Source organism: Myotis brandtii, unplaced genomic scaffold (assembly GCF_000412655.1).
Source record: "Myotis brandtii unplaced genomic scaffold, ASM41265v1 scaffold463, whole genome shotgun sequence".
Taxonomy (NCBI): domain Eukaryota; kingdom Metazoa; phylum Chordata; class Mammalia; order Chiroptera; family Vespertilionidae; genus Myotis; species Myotis brandtii.
The window spans coordinates 1,984,840-2,009,998 of NW_005367694.1; the positions used below are offsets into that span (position 1 = coordinate 1,984,840).

Below are 25,159 nucleotides of genomic sequence, written 5' to 3' on the forward strand. Positions count from 1 at the left end.
GGGGGCGAAGGCGGAGGATGCTGCGGACCCGGAGCCGAGAGGAAGGTGCTGGCTCGGTCCTCTAAGCGCGCCTCGAGGTGTGCCGAGAGGCCCTTCTTCGTTCCCGAAGCCGTCTGCCGGGCGAAGGCGTCCAGAGCAGGCGAGAGCAGCCGCCGCCCCGACCCGGCCCAGAGCCTCGGCCCGACACCATGTCCTCCGCCAGGTTCGACTCCTCAGACCGCTCCTCCTGGTACATGGGGCCGGTGTCTCGCCAGGAGGCGCAGAACCGGCTCCAGGGCCAGCGCCACGGCGTGTTCCTCGTCCGCGACTCCTCCACCTGCCCCGGGGACTATGTGCTGTCGGTGTCCGAGAACTCGCGAGTCTCCCACTACATCATCAACTCACTGCCCAACCGCCGTTTTAAGATCGGGGACCAGGAGTTTGACCACTTGCCGGCCCTGCTGGAGTTCTACAAGATTCACTACCTGGACACCACCACCCTCATCGAGCCTGCGCCCAGGTACGCGAGCGCCCGCGCTCCCCGGGCGTGCAACCCACCCGACCCCCCAGGAGGGTCGACAGTGGCCGGGTTGGTGCATGGGGTCGATCCAAAAGTGTGTGTGTGTGTGTGTTTATGAATGAACTCATTTCCCCCTCTTCTGAACCAAATTATTGTCCAGAAGGCATTCCGAATGGAAGGCTAGTGTCAGGATCTGGGTCACTTTGGCTGAGGGGGATGCGTCTTAAACATGTTAATGGCGGTTGCATAGTTAAAAATTAAAATGTACGTGTTGTTTTTTTTTAATTGCCATTCGTCACGTTCCCTATTTGGTTATCATATGAAATCAGGGTTTTGTTGTTTGGGAGTTTGGGTTTGTTTTGTTTTGTTTTTGTTTTTACCTTTTTTTGGACCATAGACGACTTTGAGAATCTGAAGATAGCCGTGGCATCCTCCCTTTCCCCAAAAATGCATGTACACACACGTTTGCACACCATTCGAGGTTCTTGGATTCCCTGCAGATTTCTGAAAGCCAAGTTAAGAACTTCTGTCCAGCAGCCTTTGACAAATTAAAATGCTTTAGCATTTAGAAACAAAACCCTTTAACTGAAATATCAGAATTGTATATTAATAGCTTGGTGCCAAGTTTGAAATAGCCAGACACCTATTATATCATACATTAAATGCAAAAACTTGAAAAGAGGGCACATTGGTTTCATTAAGGACTTTTAAATTTTTATTTTATTTTATAGTTTTTCTTAAAGCTGGACCGTTAATAGGTTAACTTCATTTGGCTAAATTACAAGGCAAAGTAAGACTAGAATGTTTACTTACTACTGTAAGGGAAATTTTTGATTGACATTTTCTTTATATCCTGCTTGATTTTTAAATGTACTTTTTATATCAAGGCTAATGACTTAATATCTGTTTTTAGAGTTAAGAACCCTAAGTGAAACTGAGCATCAAGCATTGCCTTTTCCAAGTAAAATACATTCTTTTTAAAATATGTATATTTTTGCCCTGACCAGTTTGGCTCAGTGGATAGAGTATCGTCCTGCGGACTGAAGGGTCCCGGGTTCGATTCCAGTCAAGGGCATGTACCTTGGTTGTGGGCACATCCCCAGGAGGAGGTGTGCAGGAGGCAGCTGATCAATGTTTCTCTCTCATTATCGATGTTTCTAACTCTCTATCCCTCTCCTTTCCTCTCTGAAATCAATAAAGATATATTTAAAAAATAAATAAAATAAAATATGTATATTTTTATTAGTTTTGGGCGGGGAGAAACATCAATGATGAGAATCACTGATCTGCTGCCTCCTGCACTCCCCTTCCTGGGGATTAAGCTGGAAACCCCAGCATGTGCCCTGACCAGGAATCCAACCATGACCTGGTTCATAGGTCGATGCTCAACCACTAAGCCACACCTGCAGGGTGATTCATTCTTTTATTTGATTATTTGCTTTAATTTGCCTTAGTATTTTATCAGAGGTTTTTTTCTATTTAAGTTATGCCAAATTTGAGGTGAAAATAAGAGATATTGCACTGCCCAATTTGTTTCTTAAACATTTATTTTTAAAGAACAGGGTGCTAATATACGTAGGTTTTGGGGGGATGAAATGTTTTCGATTTTATAGATTTGCTGACAAGATATTGCTATGAGCTTTAAACATTACAAGCTATTAAGGAGCAGTCACTGGATGCTTCACCTGTGTTGCTTCTATGGAATAGAGAGAAGAAACAAAGCCATGGCAGTATAATGGCTATAAGATTAACTACTGAACTAAATAGACTTTTTTTTTTAATAGCAAAGGTGGAAATTTATTGAAGAACAAGTACAGATTTCCATGTGGGGAGTGGGAAAGAGTCCCGTAAATAGACTTTAAAAAATGGGAGAAAGCGGTTATAAATCAAATACTGTATAACAAATACCTAGACACAAAAGAATCTGATTGGTGAAACTTCAGGTCCCTGAAGATGCTAGTAACTGGACTCAACTCTGAGCACAGTATAATTACAATATAAGGAGTTGGAGAGAATCTTAGAACCCACTGTAGTAAGATTTTGTAACATTTTAGGAAATGACTTCCCTAACTTGGGAAGGTGAATTATATCATTAATTTCAGGCATTTGTTTAAGCCACACTATGTGCAAGGCATTGTGCTTACTTTGAGGTGACAGGTACTATATAATACAGCTGTTCCAAAAAGTGTGAGTAAATAAATGGCTTGATCCCCTTCTAGAGGAAGAAAAAGGAATATGCATGCTGCAGTGGCTTCCTGCTACCCACAAAAAAACTACTCCAAATTTTTCTTATACTGTCTTCCCAAATACCAAATCTATCTTTGATATCTTTGCTTACTGCCTCTCCTAGCTTGATGCAGCCCTGTTAGTCCTCTCACTCATTCCCTGGGAACCTTTGTTTTAAACTTTAGGCTGTTGGCTCTTGGTTGGCTGCCTAACTCCACCCCCACTCCTCACCTATTGAAAGCCTACCTGTTGTTCCAGGCTTCTCACAAATAATAGGGCCTTTCCCTGACCCTCCCCCTCAAATTCAGCTTTAATTGTTTCTCCTTCTCTATGCCCTCCATCCCAGGCATGTCGTAATTTAGCTTTTTAATTTCCCTGATATCTCTCATAGGCCTTTCAGTGCTGGTTGAATTAGATCCTGACGTGTATACTTTGTTACACCGAGTCTTTGGATTGCCTCTCCCAACCCTGAAATTTATGGATTAGGTTTGATGCTATTAGCATTAGCCTTTGTAGAAAACTAGAGGCTAGTTACACCAACCTTGGCCCGATGGAAAAATCAGTGTAATGCTTCTTCTTGGTCTGAACAGGATAAATTAAGTGGTTTAGCTTTTTAGGCATCAAAACTGAGCTCTTTTTTTAAATTTTTATTGCTATCAGAAAGGAAGAGAGAGAGAGAAACATCAATGATGAGAATCATTGATTGGCTGCATCCTACACAGCCCCTACTGGGGATCGAGCCCGCAACCGCAACCCGGGCATATGCTCTTGACTGGAATCAAACCTGGAACCCTTCAGTCCGCAGGCCCTATGCTCTATCCACTGAGCCAAATAGGCTAGGGCAAAAACTGAACTCTTAAAGCCAGAATTTCATGCCCCTTGACTAATAATTTATTTTTTGTTTATTGCTTAGCAGAAGGTCATAACTGTATGACTTCCTCAGAATTTAAGAATTGGTGCTTATTTTGTTCTAGTCGATTTTTTCAATTAGAATACTCCTTAACATTTTTTAAAATTATTCCTCACCTGAGGATATGATTATTGATTTTGAGAGAGAGAGAGAGAGAGAGAGAGAGAGAGAGAGAGAGAAACATAGATGTGAGAGAGAACATCGATTAGTTGCCTTCTGTACATACCTGGACCAGGGATTGAACAAAGTGGCAACCTAGGTATGTGCCCCGACCGCAGCCTTTTCATATACAGGACTGCGTTCCAACCAACTGAGCCACAGGGCTGTTCCTTAACTTTTAATTTTATATTTTTATTCATATATTTACAAGATAATTTTATCCCAGTGATAGGTACTGGGAAAGATGGATGACATACATACTTTCTCCATCATGGAATTTGGAGGCAGGCTAAAAAAATAAAAAAGGGCCTGGCCGGGTAGCTCAGTTAGAGCATCATCCCTATATACCAAGGTTAGGAGTTCAATCCCCGGTCAGAGCATATACAAGAATCAACCAATATGAATACATAAATAAATAAGTGGAACAACAAATCAATGTTTCTCTCCCCCCTAAAATCAATAAAAAGTTAAAAGATAAATAAAATGTAAGATTAATAAGTGCTGCCAAGGACATAAACGTAGGCCAAGATAATATAATGGAAGGAACTTCCCTGAGGTACGATGGTCAGAGAAAGAACTAAGCTACCTATGGGTAGAAAAGAAGAGCAAGCCTTGGAAAGACCTAAGCTAGGGAGGGGAATTACCATCCAAGCATAGGGTAGAGCTTGCACAAAGTCCTGAAGTGAGCCCTGGCCAGTGTTGCTAAGTGGTTAGAGCATCAGCCAGAGCACTGAAGGTTCACGGGTTCTATTCCTGGTCAAGGGCACTTACTTAGGTTGCAGGTTTGATCCCCAGCCCCAATTGGGGCTTTTGGGGGAGGCAACCAATCATTGTGTCTCTTTCACATCTCTTCTCCTCCCATCCTCCTCTCTCTGATCCCTCCCTCCCTTCTACTCTCTCTAAAAATCAATGGAAAAAATATCCTCGGTGAAAATTAACAACAACAACAAAATCCTGAGGTGAGAAAGACAACCAGTATTTTGGGAGTGTGGTTATTTGATTTTGTTTGTGTTTGTGGGTTTTTGTTTGTTGGTTGCCTTGTTTTTGTTTTTTAGAGAGAGGAAGGAGGGGAGAGAGAAACATCTATGTGTTGTTCCACTTATTTATGCATTCATTGATTGCTTCTTGTATGTACCCTGATGGGAGATCAAACTCACAATCTTGACATATCTGAACTATGCTCTAATCAGCTGAACCATTCAGTCAGGGCTGGAGTGTGGTTGTTGTTGTTGTTTTTAATATATTTTTATTGATTTCAGAGAGGAAGGGAGAGAAACATCAATGATAAAAGGGAATTATTGATTGACCGCCTCCTGCACGCCCCCTACCGGGGACCAAGCCCGCAATCGGGCTTGTTCCCTTGACCGGAATCGAACCTGGGACCCTTGAGTTGGCAGGCTGACGCTCTATACCAGTGATGGCGAACCTTTTGAGCTCGGCGTGTCAGCATTTTGAAAACCCAAACTTAACTCTGGCGCCGTGTCACATATAGAAATTTTTTGATATTTGCAACCATAGTAAAACAAAGACTTATATTTTTGATATTGATTTTATATATTTAAATGCCATTTAACAAAGAAAAATCAACCAAAAAAATGAGTTCGCGTGTCACCTCTGACACGCGTGTCACAGGTTCGCCATCACTGCTCTATACACTGAGCCAAACTGGCTAGAGCTGGAGTGTGGTTCTTATTAGTAAAGAAAGAGGTAAAGAGTTTGGAGATACAATGGTCAAGTTAAGGAAATTGGATTTTATTTAAAGTGCAATGGGTGCCCCCTATGTTTATAGCAGCATTATTTATAATAGGTAAGATCTGGAAACAGCTCAAGTGCCCATCAGTAGATGAATGGATAAAAAACTGTAGTATATTTACACAATGGAATACTATGCGACTGTAAAAAAGGAGCTCTTTCTTACTCTTTGAGATAGCATGGATGGACCGGGAGACTATTATGCTAGGCGAAAAATAAGCCAGTTAGAGAAAGACAAATATCACATGGTCTCGCTTATACGTGGAATCTAATGAACAAAATAAACTGATGAACAAAATAGATCCAGAGGTATAGATGCATGGAACAGAATAACAGATCTCAGTGGGGGTGGGGTGAGGTAGGAGGGAACAGGAAGAGATTAACCAAAAAACTTATATGCATAGCCCTTGGACACAGAAAATAGCATGGGGAAGGCCTGGGGCGGAGCGAGGGGGGGCGTAGAGGGGGGGCCAAAGGGGAGAAAATGGAAGACATCTGTAATATTATCAACAATAAATAAATAAATAAATAATACGTTCAGTGGGTGCCATGGGAGGAGTTTGAACCTGGGGACATTACAAGATGCAAAATGATGGTGACTGATGACATATGTAGACTTCAATAGACAGCTTGGTGAAAATGCCTGTTTTGGAGATAAGATTGATCCTGATTGTGGGGGAGGGGGAAATGATAGGAAGAGAAAGGAAGAAACTATGATTTGGTATATTTGTGTTTATCTTATTACTATAATTAATAAGCTTTTTGTATTTGTGGTAAACTTGCCCCCCAAAAAACAACATGTCTGTTGTTTTTTGTTGATTCATTTTTTGGGAATACGTTTATCAAAGCTGGGGACAGTGAAACAAGGAAGGCCTTAGGATAGAACAAGCAACAGGAGAGAATCTGGGCAGAGATGCTGTGGCTCACTGGAAAGTCAGAGAAAAGGGGCCTTGTAGACAGGTTCAGGGGGTTAGCCCAAGACAAGCTGCCACTGCCCATTGCTCCCCTGGTTGCAAGTCTTTCAGGGACTCTTAGAGTTTAGGCGATGCATGCCTGAGAGGGAAGAAAGTCAGAAAGATGTGGCTGTGTTCCCGCCAGCTTTCGTTAATTTTGAATGACCCTAAAGGGTTCTCTTTATGCATGTGGATGTAATTTTTATATTACAAATCACTTCCATTTCATTTGAATACAAACAATTTTAACATTCTGTGTATTGCTATAGTTAGTAGTCAGGTAAGCACTAGTGTGTTTTATATATATATAATAGAGGGTATTTCAAGTTTAACAACAGAATGTTTCAGAAAGTGTCTGAGTGGATTTTTTAAATATGAACTATATTTTCCCATGGTTTAGAAACTTGAAAGTGTTTTTTGAATAACTTGCTTTTCCAGTTTTAGTTTATGTATGAAGGCTAGGAGAAAAATCATGAGAAGTAAACATTTTAAAACTGAGGCAAGTTGACCCTTAGAGAAAATCTTGTTTTTTACTCAACAGACTTTGCAGATTGTATGTACCTGGTAATATGGAACTAACATTAAATCAATAGTCCTGTCCTGGCTGGGTAGCTCAGTTAGTTAGAGCATCATCCCAATAGGCCAAGGTTGTGGGTTCAATCCCCCATCAGAGCACATACAAGAAGCAACAAATGGAGCTTACTGATAATAAAGGCTATTTCCATGCTACCTAATATGGTCAAGTAGCTGTAGGAGAACTGGGAAAGGATGCTCAGCCTAACCTGAGTGCCCAGAGGAGGACCCTCACACCTGTGAAGCAGAAAGCAAGGACTGCATGGACCAGAGGATACCACAGGCAGCAGGGTCACACCTCCTTTCACAGCCCCTGTTCTAAATATTTAAGGGAACTCAAATCTGGACTTTTATAATTAATAGGGAAGGATTACCAGTAATTTTGATTAGCATAGAATTCAACACTGTGAATAAACCTTTGAGTTTCTTCTTACCGGGAGTTTAAATCATCTAAATTCAATTCAGATGAGATATAAGAACAATGTCATGCACGGAATGGAATGGAAGCTTGCCCAGTTATGTTCCCGTAGCATGTAAAATACTGGTAGCCATTTGATTTGTGACATATCTCTTGTTTGAGACTCAAATTTAGAGAATTTTTTTTATCTAAGAAAGAATTTTCCTTTGATCTTAATAGTTGGACTAGATTATTTCTAAGGTTTCTTGAGGCTAAAATATTTTAGTTATTTCTGATAAGTAAAACGAGGCAGTGCTTATTAGTGGTAGTTCAGATTATCCTAGAGCAGAGATGGCGAACCTATGACACGCGTGTCAGAGGTGACACGCGAACTCATTTTTTTGGTTGATTTTTCTTTGTTAAATGGCATTTAAATATATAAAATCAATATCAAAAATATAAGTCTTTGTTTTACTATGGTTGCAAATATCAAAAAATTTCTATATGTGACACGGCGCCAGAGTTAAGTTAGGGTTTTTCAAAATGCTGACACGCCGAGCTCAAAAGGTTCGCCATCACTGTCCTAGAGTCTGAGCTAAGATCCTCATAAGTAATTTGGGGCCCAGGCATGTAGCAGCTAGTCTGGAATGATGGCTAAGAGAATGAGTGGATCAGTGCTGAGGTGAAGAGTCTTGGAAGGCAAATCCAGGATTTCCTTTGCTAACTGAATTAAACCAGGTTTAGGGAGTTGGAATGGCAAAGCCTTTGTGTTTTCAGAAGGAAAAAAAGGATAGAAACTGGAATGGGAAATGCTTCCCCGTGTCTTTGGCATTTTAATTTTATTAGAAATTTCAACATATATAGGCCTACTCTATACCAAAGCCCAATACTAGATTGAAAGCATATAATACAAATAAACCATGATTCTAGCCTTTGAACAAATTAAAATATAATACCATGGGAGCTTAAAAGCAAGTATGATCAACTAAGGTGTTAGGGAAGACTTCAAAGAGGATGTGCTTTTTCAAACTGATTCTTTTAAAAATATATATATATATTTTTAATATATATTTGGGAGAGGAAGAGAGACAGACATTGATGTGAGAGAGAAACAATTGATGTGAGAGAGAAACATCAATCCGTTGCCTCCGTAAGCATCCTGACCAGGAATCAAACCCGTAACCCTTCGGAGCATAGGCCAATGCTCTTAACAACTGAGCAACACCAGCCAGGGTCCTGCTATCTCTTTTTAGATGTACTGTTGATAGTAAGCAATTTGCCCCTTAGTAAGTAATAAGGCCTTTGATGTTTTAAATCAAGCTCCTAATCACCATGGTATTCTGATGACTGTGAAGCTAGTAATTTACATTAAAAAGATACAAGCTTTACCAAATCATGAAGACTGCTTTTGGAAAGTCTTCATGTAGCAAGTATGTACCAAGGGCCATGAAAATGTTCCTGTTCTTTAATCTGGGAATCAAGGCTTTACAAAAAAATCCAGCATAGGGAAAATAAGGTCAAAAGAATTTGTGATGTGGATGATTAAATAGGGAGAAAGAAAACCTAAGTATCCAGTAAAACAGGGATGCTTCATTGCAGCAGGCTCCCAGAATGAAATGTTATCCTGCCCTGAAAAAGACCAGTGATGTGGAGAAACACCTGTGGTGTGGTATTAGGCAGAAAAACTGCCACAGACATTCACAGGATTTTTTTTTTTTTTAAGTCATGAAGTGGGAGGGGAGAAGAAGGGAAGAATTGTAGCTACATTAGAGCAGGAACTATGGGATTTTTTTAATCTTTTGTTTTTCTATTTTTGGTGAATGTTGTAATATGGTGATAGTTTTTATAAATCACATTAAAAGAATGTTTCGACATAGATCACGTTGTTATGAAATAACTTCTTAGATGACTAACAGGGGAATAAAGAAAGAGAATGGCCACGGGCTAATGGGAAACCTTAGTGGAAGTATCCTAGCATTCTCCCTCAGGGCTATTCTAGAACCTGGCTCTGGTGAATGGTTCTGCAGGCAAAGTCATCTCCTAAAGATGGGCAGACTCTTTGTATGAAGTCCAGGATTTGTTACTCTGGTGTAGATTGTATGCTTCAAAAAAGTTATGGGGGCAGGGTAATGGTAAAAGTTTCTTCTAAAACTTGGTGTGAAACAAAAGAATGTTTGTAATAACTTCGGTCATTTCTAGGATATAATGAATAATCAAGTATGCTGCCTGTTTAATTTTTCTTTGCCTCTTACTGTGACTGAAATAAATGATTTAAGAATAAAAATAAATAAATAAAAAATAAAACTTGGTGTGTTCACAACTTTTCAGAACACTCAAGTTCTTGAACCTATGGTAGAGACCTCTGTACTTCTTTCGCAGAAGGAGCATTACAAATGGAATGTTGGAGAGCAGGGGACTGTGCTTGTGTAATTGTCTCTGGGAGTACATTAAACAATGTACTAGGCCAGTGGTCGGCAAACTGCGGCTCGCGAGCCACCTGCGGCTCTTTGGCCCCTTGAGTGTGGCTCTCCCACAAAATACTACGTGCGGATGCGGACGTACAGCGCGATTGAAACTTCGTGGCCCATGCGCAGAAGTCGGTATTTTGTGGAAGAGCCACACTCAAGGGGCCAAAGAGCCACAGGTGGCTCGCGAGCCGCAGTTTGCCGACCACTGTACTAGGCTAATACACATTGAATCTGTGAGCACAACAAAGGGAGTGGTGTCTGTGGACTGACTGATGCTTAGCTGATAGCTCTTGCCCATGAGTTTTATGTTTTTTAAAATATATTTTTATTGATTTCAGAGAGGAAGGGAGAGGGAGAGAGAGAGAAACATCAGTGATGAGAGAGAATCATTGATCAACTGCCTCCTGCATGCTTCCTACTGGGGATCGAGCCCACAATCTGGGCATGTGCCCTTGACTGGAATTGAACCGGGGACCCTTCAATCCGCAGGCCGACGCTCTATCCACTGAGCCAAACCAGCTAAGGCTTGCCTGTGAGTTTTGCAGTGAGAACTTTCACATGCTTTCATTTGGATGTTCAGGTGATGATTCCTATACAAGGTGTACTGTGAGGGCTTTGTAAGTTTGGAATGTAGTGCATTTTATATAGTGAGGGACACAGAGACAGAGGTCTTTGTCATCTTCTCTGTGGGCGTCCATGGAAGTGTGCAGGATGCATGCCAAAGATTAAGACCATGAGGGAGAGTATGTGGTGGTTGTGACAAGGTCCTGAGGAAGACAGCTACTGAACTTACTCTAGGTTTTTAATAAATTCAGGCCAGGTACTGTGTGTAAACAAAAGGTTCCTGTAAAACAGAAATATGGGGTGTGTATGTGTGTGTATGCATTTGGCATGTAATTTAAAAAGGCATATTTAGGATATTGACTTATGTTGCAATACAAATGATAGTAAATCAGTGCAACAGAATCATCTTAACTACAGAGATGGAATTAATTTAAAGAGGGAGATAATTTATTATAGAGAATGGTTTATTTAGAAGTTGGGCAAACACTGGTATAAAGTAAGATTTTTCTCTTAAAGTAATTTTCTTTCTCAAGGTATCCAAGCCCACCAATGGGATCTGTATCAGCACCCAACCTGCCTACAGCAGAAGAAAATCTGGAATATGTACGGACTCTGTATGATTTTCTTGGGAATGATGCTGAAGACCTGCCCTTTAAAAAAGGTGAGATCCTGGTGATAATAGAGAAGCCTGAAGAACAGTGGTGGAGTGCCCGGAACAAGGACGGCCGGATCGGGATGATTCCCGTCCCTTATGTTGAAAAGCTCGTGCGATCCTCACCACATGGAAAGCATGGAAATAGGAATTCCAACAGTTATGGGATCCCAGAACCTGCTCATGCATATGCTCAACCTCAGACCACAACTCCTCTACCTGCAGTTTCCAGTACTCCTGGGGCAGCAATCAACCCATTGCCGTCTACACAGAATGGACCTGTCTTTGCAAAAGCAGTCCAGAAAAGAGTTCCCTGTGCTTATGACAAGACTGCCTTGGCATTAGAGGTAAAATCTATTAAGGTTGTTTTTGGAGTTCTTTGACATTCGGTTTTTATTAATTTTGTTTCTGCAAAGTTATATTTACGAGAATAAGAGAACTGGATGATCTTAGAAGATCCACTGTGAGTAGTCCACATGATTCTTTTGTCCTTTCTATTCCTTGATTCTTCCAAGATCTCAACCTGCTTGCTCTATTTTCTGTTCCCAAAGACTCATAGATTTCGTTTCACAGTAGTCAGTTTTCTTTCCAATACTGAAAGATGATAGTTAAGAAAGACCCATGACTTAGAGATGACATCGGTAGACAGACACATAACCACTTATACATTTTCATATTTTTAATGTGGTTAGTTGAGTTGAAGAGAAATATGAATAAATGTCTTAGAATTTATCTTTGGTAAGGCAGAGGAATTTTTTTTTTTTATGTTTTCATTTAGATAATGATTTTAGAGAGGAGAAAGGAGAGAGAGAGAGAGAGAGATTTGTTGTTCCATATATTTATGCATTCATTGGTTGATTCTTATATGTGCCTTGGCTGGGGATTGAACTTGCAACCTTGGCATAGCGGGATGGTGCTCTAACCCAGTGGTCACAAACTGGTGGTCCACATACCACTGGTGGTCTGTGAGGTCTGAAAGGTTGGCAACCGCTGGTTAAGGAAACCTTTGGAGCAGCAGTTGCCAACTGGTGGTCTGCGGACCACTGGTGGTCCATGAGATCCAAAAGGTTGGCAACCGCTGCTCTAACCAACTGAGCTACCCAGTCAATCCTATATGATAAAGAGGTAATATGCAAAATGACCCTCACTCCAACACACAAGATGGCCAGCGGGGGAGGGCAGTTGTGGGCAATCAGGCCAGCAGGGAAAGGCAGTTGGGAGGGACCAGGCCTGCAGGGGAGGGCAGTTGGGAGGGACCAGGCCTGCAGGGGAGGGCAGTTGGGAGGGACCAGGCCTGCAGGGGAGGGCAGTTGGGAGGGACCAGGCCTGCAGGGGAGGGCAGTTGGGAGGGACCAGGCCTGCAGGGGAGGGCAGTTGGGAGGGACCAGGCCTGCAGGGGAGGGCAGTTGGGAGGGACCAGGCCTGCAGGGGAGGGCAGTTGGGAGGGACCAGGCCTGCAGGGGAGGGCAGTTGGGAGGGTCCAGGCCTGCAGGAAAGGGCAGTTGGGAGTGACTAGGCCGGCAGGGGAGGGCAGTTAGGGGCAATCAGGCCAGCAGGGGAGCAGTTAGGCATCAATCCGGCTGGCAGGAGAGTGGTTAGGGGGTGATCAGGCTGGCAGGCAGAAGCGGTTAGGGGCAATCAGACAGGCAGGCAGGCAGGCAAGCGGTTGGGATCCAGCAGTCCTTGATTGTGAAAGGGATGTCCCAGATTGGAGAGGGTGCAGGCTGGGCTGAGGGACACACACATACACACACACCCCAACACAAATTTCGTGCACCGGGCCTCTAGTAAATGTCTCAGATCTTACTTATGAGAGATTTTGTAAATTATAATAGCATGAAATAGAACTTAAACATTTTTTTTTTTAAATATATTTTATTGATTTTTTACAGAGAGGAAGGGAGAGGGAGAGAGAGATAGAAACATCAGTGATGAGAGGTCGGCTGCCTCCTCCATGCCCCACACTGGGGACCGAGTGCGCAACCTGGGCATGTGCCCTGACCAGGAATCAAACCATGACCTGGTTCATAGGTCGATGCTTAACCACTGAGCCACACTGGTGGGGCTGAATATTCTTTAATATCAAATTGCATATGTGTTGGAGAAACAGATTAAATTAGTGATTGTCCTCTGTGTATTTACCTCAGGATCAAAGCAGGGAGATAGCCTAGGTCAGTGGTCGGCAAACTGCGGTTCGCGAGCCACATGAAGCTCTTTGGCCCCTTGAGTGTGACTCTTCCACAAAATACCGACTTCTGCACATGGGCCACGAAGTTTCAATCGCACAGTACGTGTGCACCTGCACGTGGTATTTTGTGGAAGAGCCACACTCAAGGGGCCAAAGAGCCACATGTGGTTTGCCAACCACTGGCCTAGGTGCACAGCAGAAGGATGAAGTAATGGAGCCTGTTACTTCAAAAAAAAAAGCAAAACTTAACCCATAAAACATTGTGCCCACAGATAAAAGTTAGCTATAATTTGTTTTGTGTATATTTTTCACTGGTCATTCTCAGTATTTTCTAGATCAGGAGTCATATCTCAGTAAACTACACCTGAAGGTTTGTTTCAAAGTCTATGGTTACTTTTCCCTCTCATCTTGGCTATGAGGAAAAAGTGAGGCTTGTGGCAGAAGAAGCCACCTCCACAGATAAGAGTCCTCTCTGAGTAGACCTTCTGGTTTTCTCATCTCACACAGATCTACCCTTGCACACGTACACATGTCTGGCCTAGTGTACTCCTCAACACCTAAAATAACTTGTGTACTGGGCTCTTAATACCTTCTAGTTTGCACCCAGCATGGCTCAGTGGTTGAGTGTCAACCTATGAACTAGGAGGTCACAGTTCCTAGTCTGGGCACATGCCTGGGTTGTGGGCTCGGTCCCCAGTGTGGGGCATGCAGGAAGCAGCCAATCAGTGATTCTCTCCCTCTCCCTTCCTCTCTGAAATAAATAAAAATATATTTTTTAAAAATACCTTCTAGTTCGCATAGTGGTTTCTGCCTTCTGAGCTATTTTCACATCTGTCATTTCATCCTAGGAGTAGTAGGGAGCTAGAATTCAGAGAGTTGGTGTAACTTGGCACATTCGGGTGAGAACCTTGGGGATAAGACTGCAGTCAGAGCCCTAGCTGGTTTGGCTCAGTGGATAGAGCGTTGGCCTGTGGACTGAAGGGTCCCGAGTTCGACTCCAGCCAAGGGCACATGCCTGGGTTGCGGGATCAGTCCCCAGTGGGGGGCATGCAGGAGACAGCCGATCGGTGATTCCCTCTCATCATTGATGTTTCTATCTCTATTTCCCTCTCCCTTCCTCTCTGAAATCAATAAAAATACATTAAAAAAAAAAAAAGACTGCAGTCAGAATTCTAAGACCCATAAAGGAAGTTGGGAATTGGGTTCTTACCTGAGCTAGTGTTAAAGTCTCTCCATTTAGGACACCTGCCTGCTGGCCTCTGGCTCTAAGATACATGTTTTAGAAACCCGTATTCGGTGCATTCTTTGGAGTGTGTGCCCAGGGGATTGTAGAGAGGAAAATCAGGTACTATAGAGGGGATCACTTAGACTTGGTCAGTGGATACATAGGTAAGGACCTTAAAGAGATCAAGAGGAGGAGAAAGCCTGTCTGGTTAATGATGTATATTTTAAGATAACACATATACTTGGCCATTACTTAGCTCTCTTAGTCTCTCAGACCCAGAGAGAGGTCTCCATACCGGAGCCTCCTCATGACACTAGCCCAGCCATGTAAGCCTTGTCAAAGTCTCATTTTGATACTTTATGGAGAGTGTAAGTGGGACTCAAGAAATATACCTTTGCCAAATTCTACTTAATGGTATTTCTCATTCTGTATATTTAAATAAGACTTACAATAGCATAAGTGAATATTTTTTTGTATGTGAATATTTCTGTGAATTGTGTTATCTTATAAAACTTAGTGGTGCCTATCTAGTCTTGTTAAAAACAACTCTCTTGGGACTGTTGCAATTAGGTTACCAGAAAAGGTATTAAAATTCAAATGAAAAAAGTGAGACAAATAGAACAAAATGTACTAGTAATTGAAGCTTCATATTCCCCTTGATAATATTACAGAGAACAATGATGGCTTAAGTGAACTTTATTTCTTGAATTATTTCACAAGTACAGTAGGTCCTCGGGTTACATCGGAGATCCATTCCTGTGGCTCAATGTAATGCAATTTTTTGCCATAAGTCAGAACCCACCTACATAAGCACTTATGTCACTCACATGGAGCACATACACAGCAGTAATGAAGTGAAACAGTAAAAAAAAATTTAAAAGAAAGATAACAATTCCTGAGCTTTACTTGTGGTAAATAAATAATAAAAATCATAAAGCACATACGTCAAAACGACGGAACTTTTTTTTTATATGAATACTGTAAATGGGAGATGGCAACGACATACGTCAAGTCTGATGTAACCCAAGGACTACCTGTATTTTTCATAAACTCGATTTTCAAAAGAACATTTCTTGCAAGTAGGAGATTTTTTAGCCATTTTCCTCTCTTGTTCACTTTTTTTAAAAATTGATTTCAGAGAGGAAAGGGAAAGGGAGAGAGAGAAACATCAATGATGAGAGAGAATCGTTGATCAGCTGCCTCCTGCACGCCCCCTACTGGGGATGGAGCCCGGGACCCTTCAGTCTCAGGCCGATGCTCTATCCACTGAGCAAAAACAGCTAAGGCATGTTCACCTCTTTTTAAGAAGCATGTTGATCTTTGGGATTTGATTTGAAAGGGAACAGTTGATACCTTTGTAAGGTGGATCATAGTGGGTGTTCCTACTCCTTGAAAACAGCTCTCCCATGCCCTTGATATAATAGGGCTGGAAAGGCTCCTGGGAAACAAGTTACACCCTACAAGAACATTCTCAGATTGAGGGAAGCAGTCTAGCCTTTTCCAAAAGTAGATCATTGGCCAGAAGATAATGTTTGGAAAAAGGGTGCTATTGTCATGAAATACCTATAGTCAAAATTATATTCTGTGACACAGTAGAGAAGCAAGATAGTTAGGAAAGATCTTGGATCCTCATTCAAGTCCTGGTTTTCCCTGGTGTGATCTTGGACAGGTTACTTAAATTCTTTGAGCCTAAAAGGCACCTTGACTCAAGAGTTGATGCTAGTTTGTTCATTAATTATCCATTCATGCAGACAACCTGTGAGGGGTATCTTGCAGGGTCCTGCTACCAAGGAGCTTAACCTCTCTCCATCTTCCTCTCCCTCTCTCTATTTCACTCTCTAAGCATGTTCTCCAGTGAGGATTAAAAAATAAAGAAGCAGCCCAGATAGTACAGCTCAGCACCAGTTCGATTCCAGGTCAGGGCTCAATCCCTAGTAGGGGTGCATGCAGGAGGCAGTCAATCAATGATGTTTTTCTCTCACTGATGTTTCTCTCTCTCTCTCAAAATCAATAAAACCATATTTTAAAATTAGTTAAAAGAAGAAGGCAAGTTGTAATAATTTTTTTTCTTATTAAAGTTGTAATAATATTTAGTCTAACGATCTTCCTAGTGATTTTTTAGCTTTCTACTGCGTTGAGATCCATTGGCTCTCCTATCTCAACTCGGAAACATCCTGAACATTCGCTCCTTCAGCAAAGGTTTGAATCTTTGAGATTTGAACCTAGCCCGGCCATGTCAGCCAGCTAGGGCGTATTATGTGGCAGGCATTGTTACAGGAGTTGGAGTAGAGCAGTGAACAAAGCAAAAGGTCTCTGTTCTTGTGGACTTCTGAGACGGTCTCACGATGTGTTTCCTCCCATACTGGGTGACTTAAGTAGTTAAGAAATTCCTCACGTTCTTTCTCTCCCATCAGGGAGAAACACACCACTACAATTCCTCTTACTGTATTTGCCTAACCCAGTGGTCAGCAAACTCATTAGTCAACAGAGCCAAATATCAACAGTACAATGATTGAAATTTCTTTTGAGAGCCAAATTTTTTAAACTTAAACTATATGGGTAGGTACATTGTTATTAACTTAATTAGAGTATTCCTAAGGCTTAGGAAGAGCCACACTCAAGGGGCCAAAGAGCTGCATGTGGCTCACGAGCCACAGTTTGCCAACCATGGGCCTAACCCATTTGGACTTAAGTGTGTTGCTCTATGGCTGTCCCTCCAGGGTTTTTTGTTTTTTTCTATTTGGTCTTAGATCATCTGTACACTTTTGAATATTTTAAAATCCTGATTGTGTTTTCTAGCATATTGATCCCCCCTTCCCCAGGTTCATATTAACTGCAAAATTCATAAAAGCACGATCCAGATCATTGTACTAAATCCTCCTTGTCAGCCTCTCCTGATCTATGTCTCATCTAAAAAAAAGACAATGGGGTTATGGTCTGGCGGGACTTGTTCTTGGCTGAGTCCATGCAGCCTTCTAAATGCCCCATTTCCCATTCTGATCTTTGTAAACTATATTTTGCTAATTGTATCCAGAATTTTGTCCAGGTTTTATTTCAAGCTCACCTTTTAAGTATTGTAGAATTTGCCATTATCCCTGTTTTAACAAAAACCAAGAGACTTGACTCTTCATAGGTTTGCTACTGTCCTATAAATGTAATTCTAGTGTCCCGGTGCACGGATTCGTGCACATTGAGAGGAAATTAATTAGAAGGTGGCCGGTGGAACTGGGGGAGATGGGCTGGACATGCCCTGGAGCCAACCTCCTGAGGTCCTTCCCCAGAGGCGCCTTGGCTCCAAGGGCATCTGCAGAGTGAGCGAGGTCCCTGCAGTAGGTGGGGTCCCTCGGCCTGGCCTGCGGCGATCAGGTCAAAACTGTCTCTATGATATCCCCCGAGGGGTCCCAGACTGCAAGAAGGTGGTTCTCGGGTGATGCGCCCCAGAATCGGGTTCCCTCCTCTCTGGTTCCAGGGTGTGTCAGAACCACCGATGCCAAGTCACTGCAGCTTGGCGGCTCCTGTGTTGAGCGTCTGCCTCCTGGTGGTCAGTGCGCATCATACTACCAGTCGGATGGTCGCTTAGCCTTTTTACTTTTTTTCTTTTTTAATTTATATATTTTTTATTGATTTCAGAGAGGAAGGGAGGGGAAGAGAGAGATAGGAACATCAATGATGAGAGAGAATCATGGATCACCTGCCTCCTGCAAACCCCCTACTGGAATTGAGCCCACAGCCCAGCATGTGCCCTTGACCGGAATCAAACCTGGGACTCTTCAGTCTGCAAGCCAACATTCTATCCACTGAGCTAAACCAGCTAGGGTGCTTAGCCTTTTATATATAAAGAGACCACTTTTGGACTCTTATTCCTGCTTGCCATTGTGTTTGGTCAATACTTAGATATCTGTTCTTATCAGTATAAGGACATCCTTTCATCTTTGGTGAATATTCTTTTTATGATGCTCAAGAGTTCTTTGTGTGGCCTCACCAACATTCTCAAGATACTTACTGCCCATCAATAGATGAATAGATTTAAAAAAAACTGGTATATTTACACAGTGGGATACAATGCAACTGTAAAAGGAGGCATCTCTTAACCTTGAGACAGCATGGAGAGACCTGGAGAGTATTAATGCTAAGTGAAATAAGCCAAATAGTAAAAGACATGTATCACATGATCTCACTTACATATGAAATCTATGAACAAAATAAACTGACAAAATAGATCCCAGAGACATGAAAACATGCAACATACTGAGGATCCTCAAAGGGAAGGGGGGCAGGAGGGAAGAGGTCAATCAGAGAACTTATATGCATATGTCATAACCCATAGACACAGATAATAGTGGGATAAAGGCCTGTGGAGGGGACGGGAGTAGGGAGGAGGGGGTTCAATGGGGAGAGAGAGGGAGGGGACATCCGTAATACTTTCAACAATAAAGATAATTTTTTAAAAAGACTAAGTGTTTTTTGAGGGACATCAAATTAGTGGGGCAAACAAAAACTTCAGTCACAGGGAGAAGCCATTCTGTCATCTGCTGACAAACCTATCAGCACCAGCTGTAGCTTTGTTTCTTTTTAGTCTCAGCTCATCCTTGCCATAGCCTTTTGTTTACTATCTTGTCAGAGTCAGATCTGGGGTCTGGCTTTGAGTGCCTGCCTGCCCAGGTGCCCTCTTGCCATAGTCCCTCAGTACAGCAGAGTTCACCTGGGTGTTTGCCTGATCCCTCTCCCCTCTCACTAAACCCTCTCTACAGGTATATACCAACAACACCCACTTATTTGTCCTTGCCTTTTTGTATGTTTATTTTAATACATTAATTATATTGTGTTTTCTGGAAGTATAATTATTAATAATATATATAAATTAATTGGTAATGATGTCAATAGCTTTCTATCCATGAGTTTTCATTTCTATTTCATTATTTTTAATATATTTTAATTGATTTCAGAGAGGGAGGGAGAGAGAGAAACATCAATGATGAGAGAGAATCATTGATTGGTTTCCTCCTGCACACCCCCTACTGGGGATTGAGCCCGCAACCCGGGCATGTGCCCTTGACCGGAATTGAACCCAGGGCCCTTCAGTCTGCAGTCCGACGCTCTATCCACTGAGCCAAACCAGCTATGGCTATTTCATTATTTTTAAAATGGGCCCTAGCCATTTTGACTCAGTGGATAGAGCGTCAACCTGCAGACTGAAGAGTCCCGGGTTCAATTCACGGTCATGGGCACGGGTCTCAGTTGCAGGCTCAATCCCTGGCCTTGGTTGGGGTGTGTGGGAGTGGCAACCAATCAATGTGTCTCTCTCACATCAGTGTTTCTCTGTCTCTCCTCCTTCCTTCCACTCTCTGAAAATCAGTGGAAAAATATCCTCCGGTGAGGATTAACTAAAATAAAAAGGTAACCTTTTTTCTTGGGCAAAAAGGGAATGAGGAAAGAATATGATCGATCATATGTTAGAGAGTAAAGCAAGACAGTGAAGCTCCTCATCTCGATGGCCTCATTGTATTCCAAACAACAATGCAGCAAGTTCCTGCACTGAAAGGCTTAAGGAGGCCAAGGCTCTGGGGAGATGTAGTGCAGAGATTAAGGAAATCAGAGTGTGGTCCAGCTGTAGGGCCTATGATTTGTGGCATCCCAGTAGTTCCTGCCTACAGAAGTATTCTCTCTGCTCACCCAGGGTTGATTTTAATTTGTGTGTTATTAAATAAGCATTAGTTTTTCTGTTTCATGGCTTCTGTATGATAGGGAAAGGAAATACAAGTTATAAAACTAAGTCCTTAGTCTACTTCAAAGAATAGAAATTTTTTCACAATTACAAAAACATTTGTGTGATTATCTTAGTAGTTTTGAGTAAGAAAGACATTTCTCTTTCTACTATCTGTAAATAAAAAAATTGTGACTTGGAGAGGGTGAGCAATACGTGGACTCCAAACACTAATCTTAAAATAATCTGTATTTCAGAAGTCTTTAGTATGTCCCAGATATTTTAAAGCTTAATTCTTATATTAAATAAATGTACTCTCACCTCCAAATTTTTATTTTATTTTAAGGCAAAGCCAGGGAAAACATGCCTTTTCAGTTGTAATATTCTCCACTGAAGTATTTTACAATTTAGTTTTTAATAGATGTCTGAAAAATAGAATGCTCAGTTGCTAACCGCCAAATTTTAATTATTCAACCAATTTAGGTGGTTCAGTTGAGCCTGTGACATTGACTATAATAGCTTAATTTATATACATGCAGTTATTTGGCTTTTACATCTTGTTTTTCTCATATGCATAAAAATCTGAATACTAAAGTACATTTTGTTTTTGTCTTAGAACTTTTCAGTGTTAATACCTAATTATTAATTATCAGAATAACTCTTTACAAGCCATCCTGCAATTGTTGAATTGGTGGTTCTCTAAATAAAGGAGTTTGAGTCAGAATTCAGACAGAAAACTTTAAAAAAAAAATTTAATTTGAATTTATAGTGTTCTAACCAGGGAGCTTCAGAGGATAAAGTTCTTTTTTCCATTGTCATTTTGGTAGGTACTCAAAATAAGCCAGTTTCCATAAGATGAGACGTTCCATTTGGTAATAGTTTGTTTTTTTCCATGGAAATGTAGTGACTGCAGTCTTACTTCTCAGAAGGTTTGGGGAATTATGAGTCGTTCTATATGGCTGGGCCCATAATCCCAGTGAACAAGTAGAATGATAAAATCAAACAATGAAGGATGGGAAGGCAGAAAACTCATGGCAGCCAGTCTGCATTCCCAGGGGAAAGATAAGACATTAAAGGCAGATGGTGTCTTGGTGAGAAAAGCCCTGGAGGGGAGGCAGGGTGGTCCTAAGTGCTGGTGGGTCCTGCTGCCTTTGCACTGTAGAAGGTGACAAGGACACAAGTGGCCAGCACTGAGTACTGCCTGGCATTGTACCCCTGCTTCATGGTAGACCAGCCTGTGACCTTGAGGAGGGTTCCCGTCTCTGGATCTTTTATCCAGGCCTACCTTACGGAGGTGTATGTTGACAGGAGGTCAAGGGGACATGTCTAAAGGAGCCCTGCAGGTAGAAATCTCTGAAAATGTGGCCACACACCTGACATATAGTGTCCATTGAATTAGAAACCCAGGCCTATGCTGCATACTCTGGCTCATTTCCTTTTCCATCCTGTTTGGGCCTTTCCCTCAGCTCTTTGCAGCATGATCCCTTTTTATATTGATACTAGAGGCCCGGTGCATGAATTCATGCACCAGTGGGGTCCAGCCAGCCCACCCTGATGTGGGGGGGGCGGGGCCAGGGGCGGTTGGCCGGCAATTTGCATATTAGCCTTTTATTATATAGGATATAGTCACATCAGGGCAAAATTACCAAGTTTCCAAACTTGGTAGACATTGACAAAATGTTAAATTGTCTGCTTTTCAATGGCTTGTGTGGAGATACTTAGTCTCCTATGCAACTGGTGTTTCCAACCCTCCCTCCCACCCCCATCCCCATAAAGGGAGTTATTTCTTTAAGTTAGTGCTTTCTTAAAATGGCTGATCATGTAAGTTGAGTCCTAAAAAAAATGTATAGTTTCCTTTGGATAGGACAGTGTGGGTGATTTAATGTTAACTTTCTCTTTTCTTTGTTTGCAGAGAACATGCTGATTTGTCTTCTTTATCCATTCTTACAGGTTGGTGATATTGTGAAAGTCACAAGGATGAACATAAATGGCCAGTGGGAAGGTGAAGTGAATGGGCGCAAAGGGCTTTTTCCTTTTACGCACGTCAAAATCTTTGACCCTCAAAACCCAGATGAAAATGAGTGATTGCCGTTGGCCCTGTTTTCTACTGCTTAGTTATTCTGTCCGTCATAGTCTCCTTTGAGGGAAAGCATTCTATTTCATAGGCAAGTTACACTGCATTGCCGAAGTCCAGCTTTCTGCAGACTGGCGGTCTCATACATGTTTGGAATGCACACAGTGGCTGCCTCGGCATTTGTATCATAGTTGTATTGTCAAAGAGTAGCGGAATTTAGAGTTCTTTTGGATCATAAACTGGAAATACTGGTGGAAGCACACAAATGGAAAGAAGTTGACGAGGGAAGGGTCCTTCTCATCACTGCCCTGTTGTACTTGTGATTGATTCTGTCATGTTCATCAGAGAAAGCTTGAGGCCATGGCGAGACATTGCACATTACTGTTCCACAAAGCAGCGGCTCAGTTCTAGTTTGTTTTTTCTTTAAAGAGCAGAGCAAGTGAACCTTAAAGAAGAGGAAATTCTGTCCTAAACTCCCCATATCTGGCTCTTCTCTTTTTTTCTTTTGGTTTGGTTTTGGAAGACTTAATTAGACTTGTGTGTTCTGAACAGGCTTTTAAATAGCACATTGGATTTTTGTGATATCACAAGGAATGACACCTGCCTCTCAGCTTCCAAACTGAAGCTACTGTAACTGTGGAAATGAAAATACAAACCTGAAATGGAGGCCTGTATTGTCTTGGTTGGCAGTGGTATCTTTTAGCCATATAGCAAACAACACCAAAAAAATCAGCAGTCATGGTGTGCCAAGCTGTGTGGGCAGCTTCTTGGATTACATTGTCCCCAACAGCAACAATATGGAGGGTGGTTTGGGGAAACCTTTGCCCACCTTCCCACCTTATTTGCCAATGACAGAAGCATATGGGGAGGGGGGTTCTTGGCCAGTTTTCTGTCCTGTGGTTCAGTGAATAAACCCCTTTAAGGTATAAGACTTAAGTTTCTTTAAAAAGGGAGGTTGTTCATAGAATCATCTAATTCATTAATGAATCTTTAAATTCTCTCTGAAGCCTAGTCCTCCCTGCCACAGCCTGGACTCACCAGGCTGCAAGAGAAAGATGGTGCTGCTAATACTGGTTCTCCTGTCTGTGTGCCCATGATGCTCTCAAGCAAAAAAAATGTAGAGTCTGGAAATTGCTTAATACATTTGATGTCTAATGGTTTAGTGACTAGGGAGAACCATTAACTAATTTTACCATTAATCATTTACCAGGTTTTGTTTTTTAATATGTTTTATTGATTTTCAGAGAGAGGATGGGCGAGGGCTAGAGAGATCAATGAGAGAGAAACATCATTGATTGGCTGCCTCCTGCACGCCCCCTACTGGGGATCGAGCCGCAACCTAGGCATATGCCCTAACCGAGAATGGAACCAGTGACCTCTTGGTTCATGGGTTGATGCTCAACCACTGAGCCACACCGGCTGGGCCATTTACCAGTTTGATGTTAAAGTTTCTCTGTTAGCTGAAAGAGGCCTGTTCATACAAGCCAACTGGTACAAATCGCTATAGCAAACTAGAATGCTGGAACCTTTTTGCAATTCAGTCTGCTCTCCCTTCTAGACACTGGTGAAGATGGGCCTCTGCTCAGAATGAACACAGCAGACCTAGAGATGTAGCAGCAACCTAATGAGCAGTTCTGTATCATTTAAATTTTTCCTTAAATCAGAAATAAATAAATAAAATTTTCTTTAAATCAGTATTCTATCAGGCAGGTAACACCGTATTATTTTTTTTTAAATATATTTTATTGATTTTTTTACAGAGAGGAAGGGAGAGGGATAGAGAGTTAGAAACATCGATGAGAGAGAAACATCGATCAGCTGCCTCCTGCACACTCCCTACTGGGGATGTGTCCGCAACCAAGGTACATGCCCTTGACTGGAATCGAACCTGGGGCCCTTTAGTCCGCAGGCCGACGCTCTATCCACTGAGCCAAACCAACACCGTATTATTAAAGAATCTTGATAGTGCTCCTGTGTGAAAAAATTAATGGTCATTTGGGAAAAAATACACCGTGGCTGCCTGTCTGTAGTTATCCTGAAAGAAGACAACAATCATCTCTTCCTAATCAAGTGAAAACTGTGGCTCTGAAGGTACCCATCCATTGCAGTTGCCTCTTGACAATAGTTGGCTCAGAACATAAGAAGTAACACGCCATTTTGGAAAGCAAGGTTTCCTTTAAGCCATGTCTGCTGATCAGTATAGCAAGACCCACATCATGTAGAGCACTTCAGAATCAGAACACTCACAACCTAGATTTGGCTTCATAGTAAGTCTGACTTGGAGCCTCAAATAAGGTGAGCCTTGAGTTCTGAGCTCTTAAGATATGTGCCAAAAGTAGCACCTTTTTTACTTAGAACCTTACTAGTTTTTTAATCAGGCAGGGAAATTCTCTTTTTCACACTAAACATACAAAAAACGGCACCCCTGCCTTGTTTTCATGCCTGGGTTCCCAGCAGCCTGGGAAGACTGCTTCAGAAAGTGATGTGAATCTTCCGAGGAGCTGCCTTCCTCCTGGGCACTCTTCCTTTTAGGATTGTTCATTATTTTGCTACTTGCTCTACTCTACTGTTTGTCATGTAAGAAAATACTGGGATGTTAAATTATCTCACTTGGGAAGTGAACAAGTTACGTACTAAAGGACATTGACAGTTTGATTCAAAACTTATTTATCCTGGGAAGGACCTCCAACACAGGAGTCATTCTTGTCATTTCTGCATGGTGTGGTACCATCTGATGACACGGTTAACGAAGAGGAGGACACTTGGGCTGCCATTTGACGACTTAAAGTGGCCCAGAGGAGACGGCTTCTCTGCT

At 42.0% G+C, this 25,159-nt stretch overlaps 1 protein-coding gene across 1 annotated transcript; it reads left to right on the forward strand.

Annotated features, from left to right (window-relative positions):
• The first annotated feature begins 6 nt into the window (after positions 1-6).
• Positions 7-23,273, forward strand: CRKL (v-crk avian sarcoma virus CT10 oncogene homolog-like). Its single transcript, XM_005875508.2, has 3 exons — positions 7-499; positions 11,035-11,500; positions 22,221-23,273. Exons 1-3 carry the CDS (start codon positions 189-191, stop codon positions 22,353-22,355), a joined length of 912 nt encoding a protein of 303 aa, XP_005875570.1. The 5' UTR covers positions 7-188; the 3' UTR covers positions 22,356-23,273.
• The last annotated feature ends 1,886 nt before the right edge of the window (positions 23,274-25,159 follow it).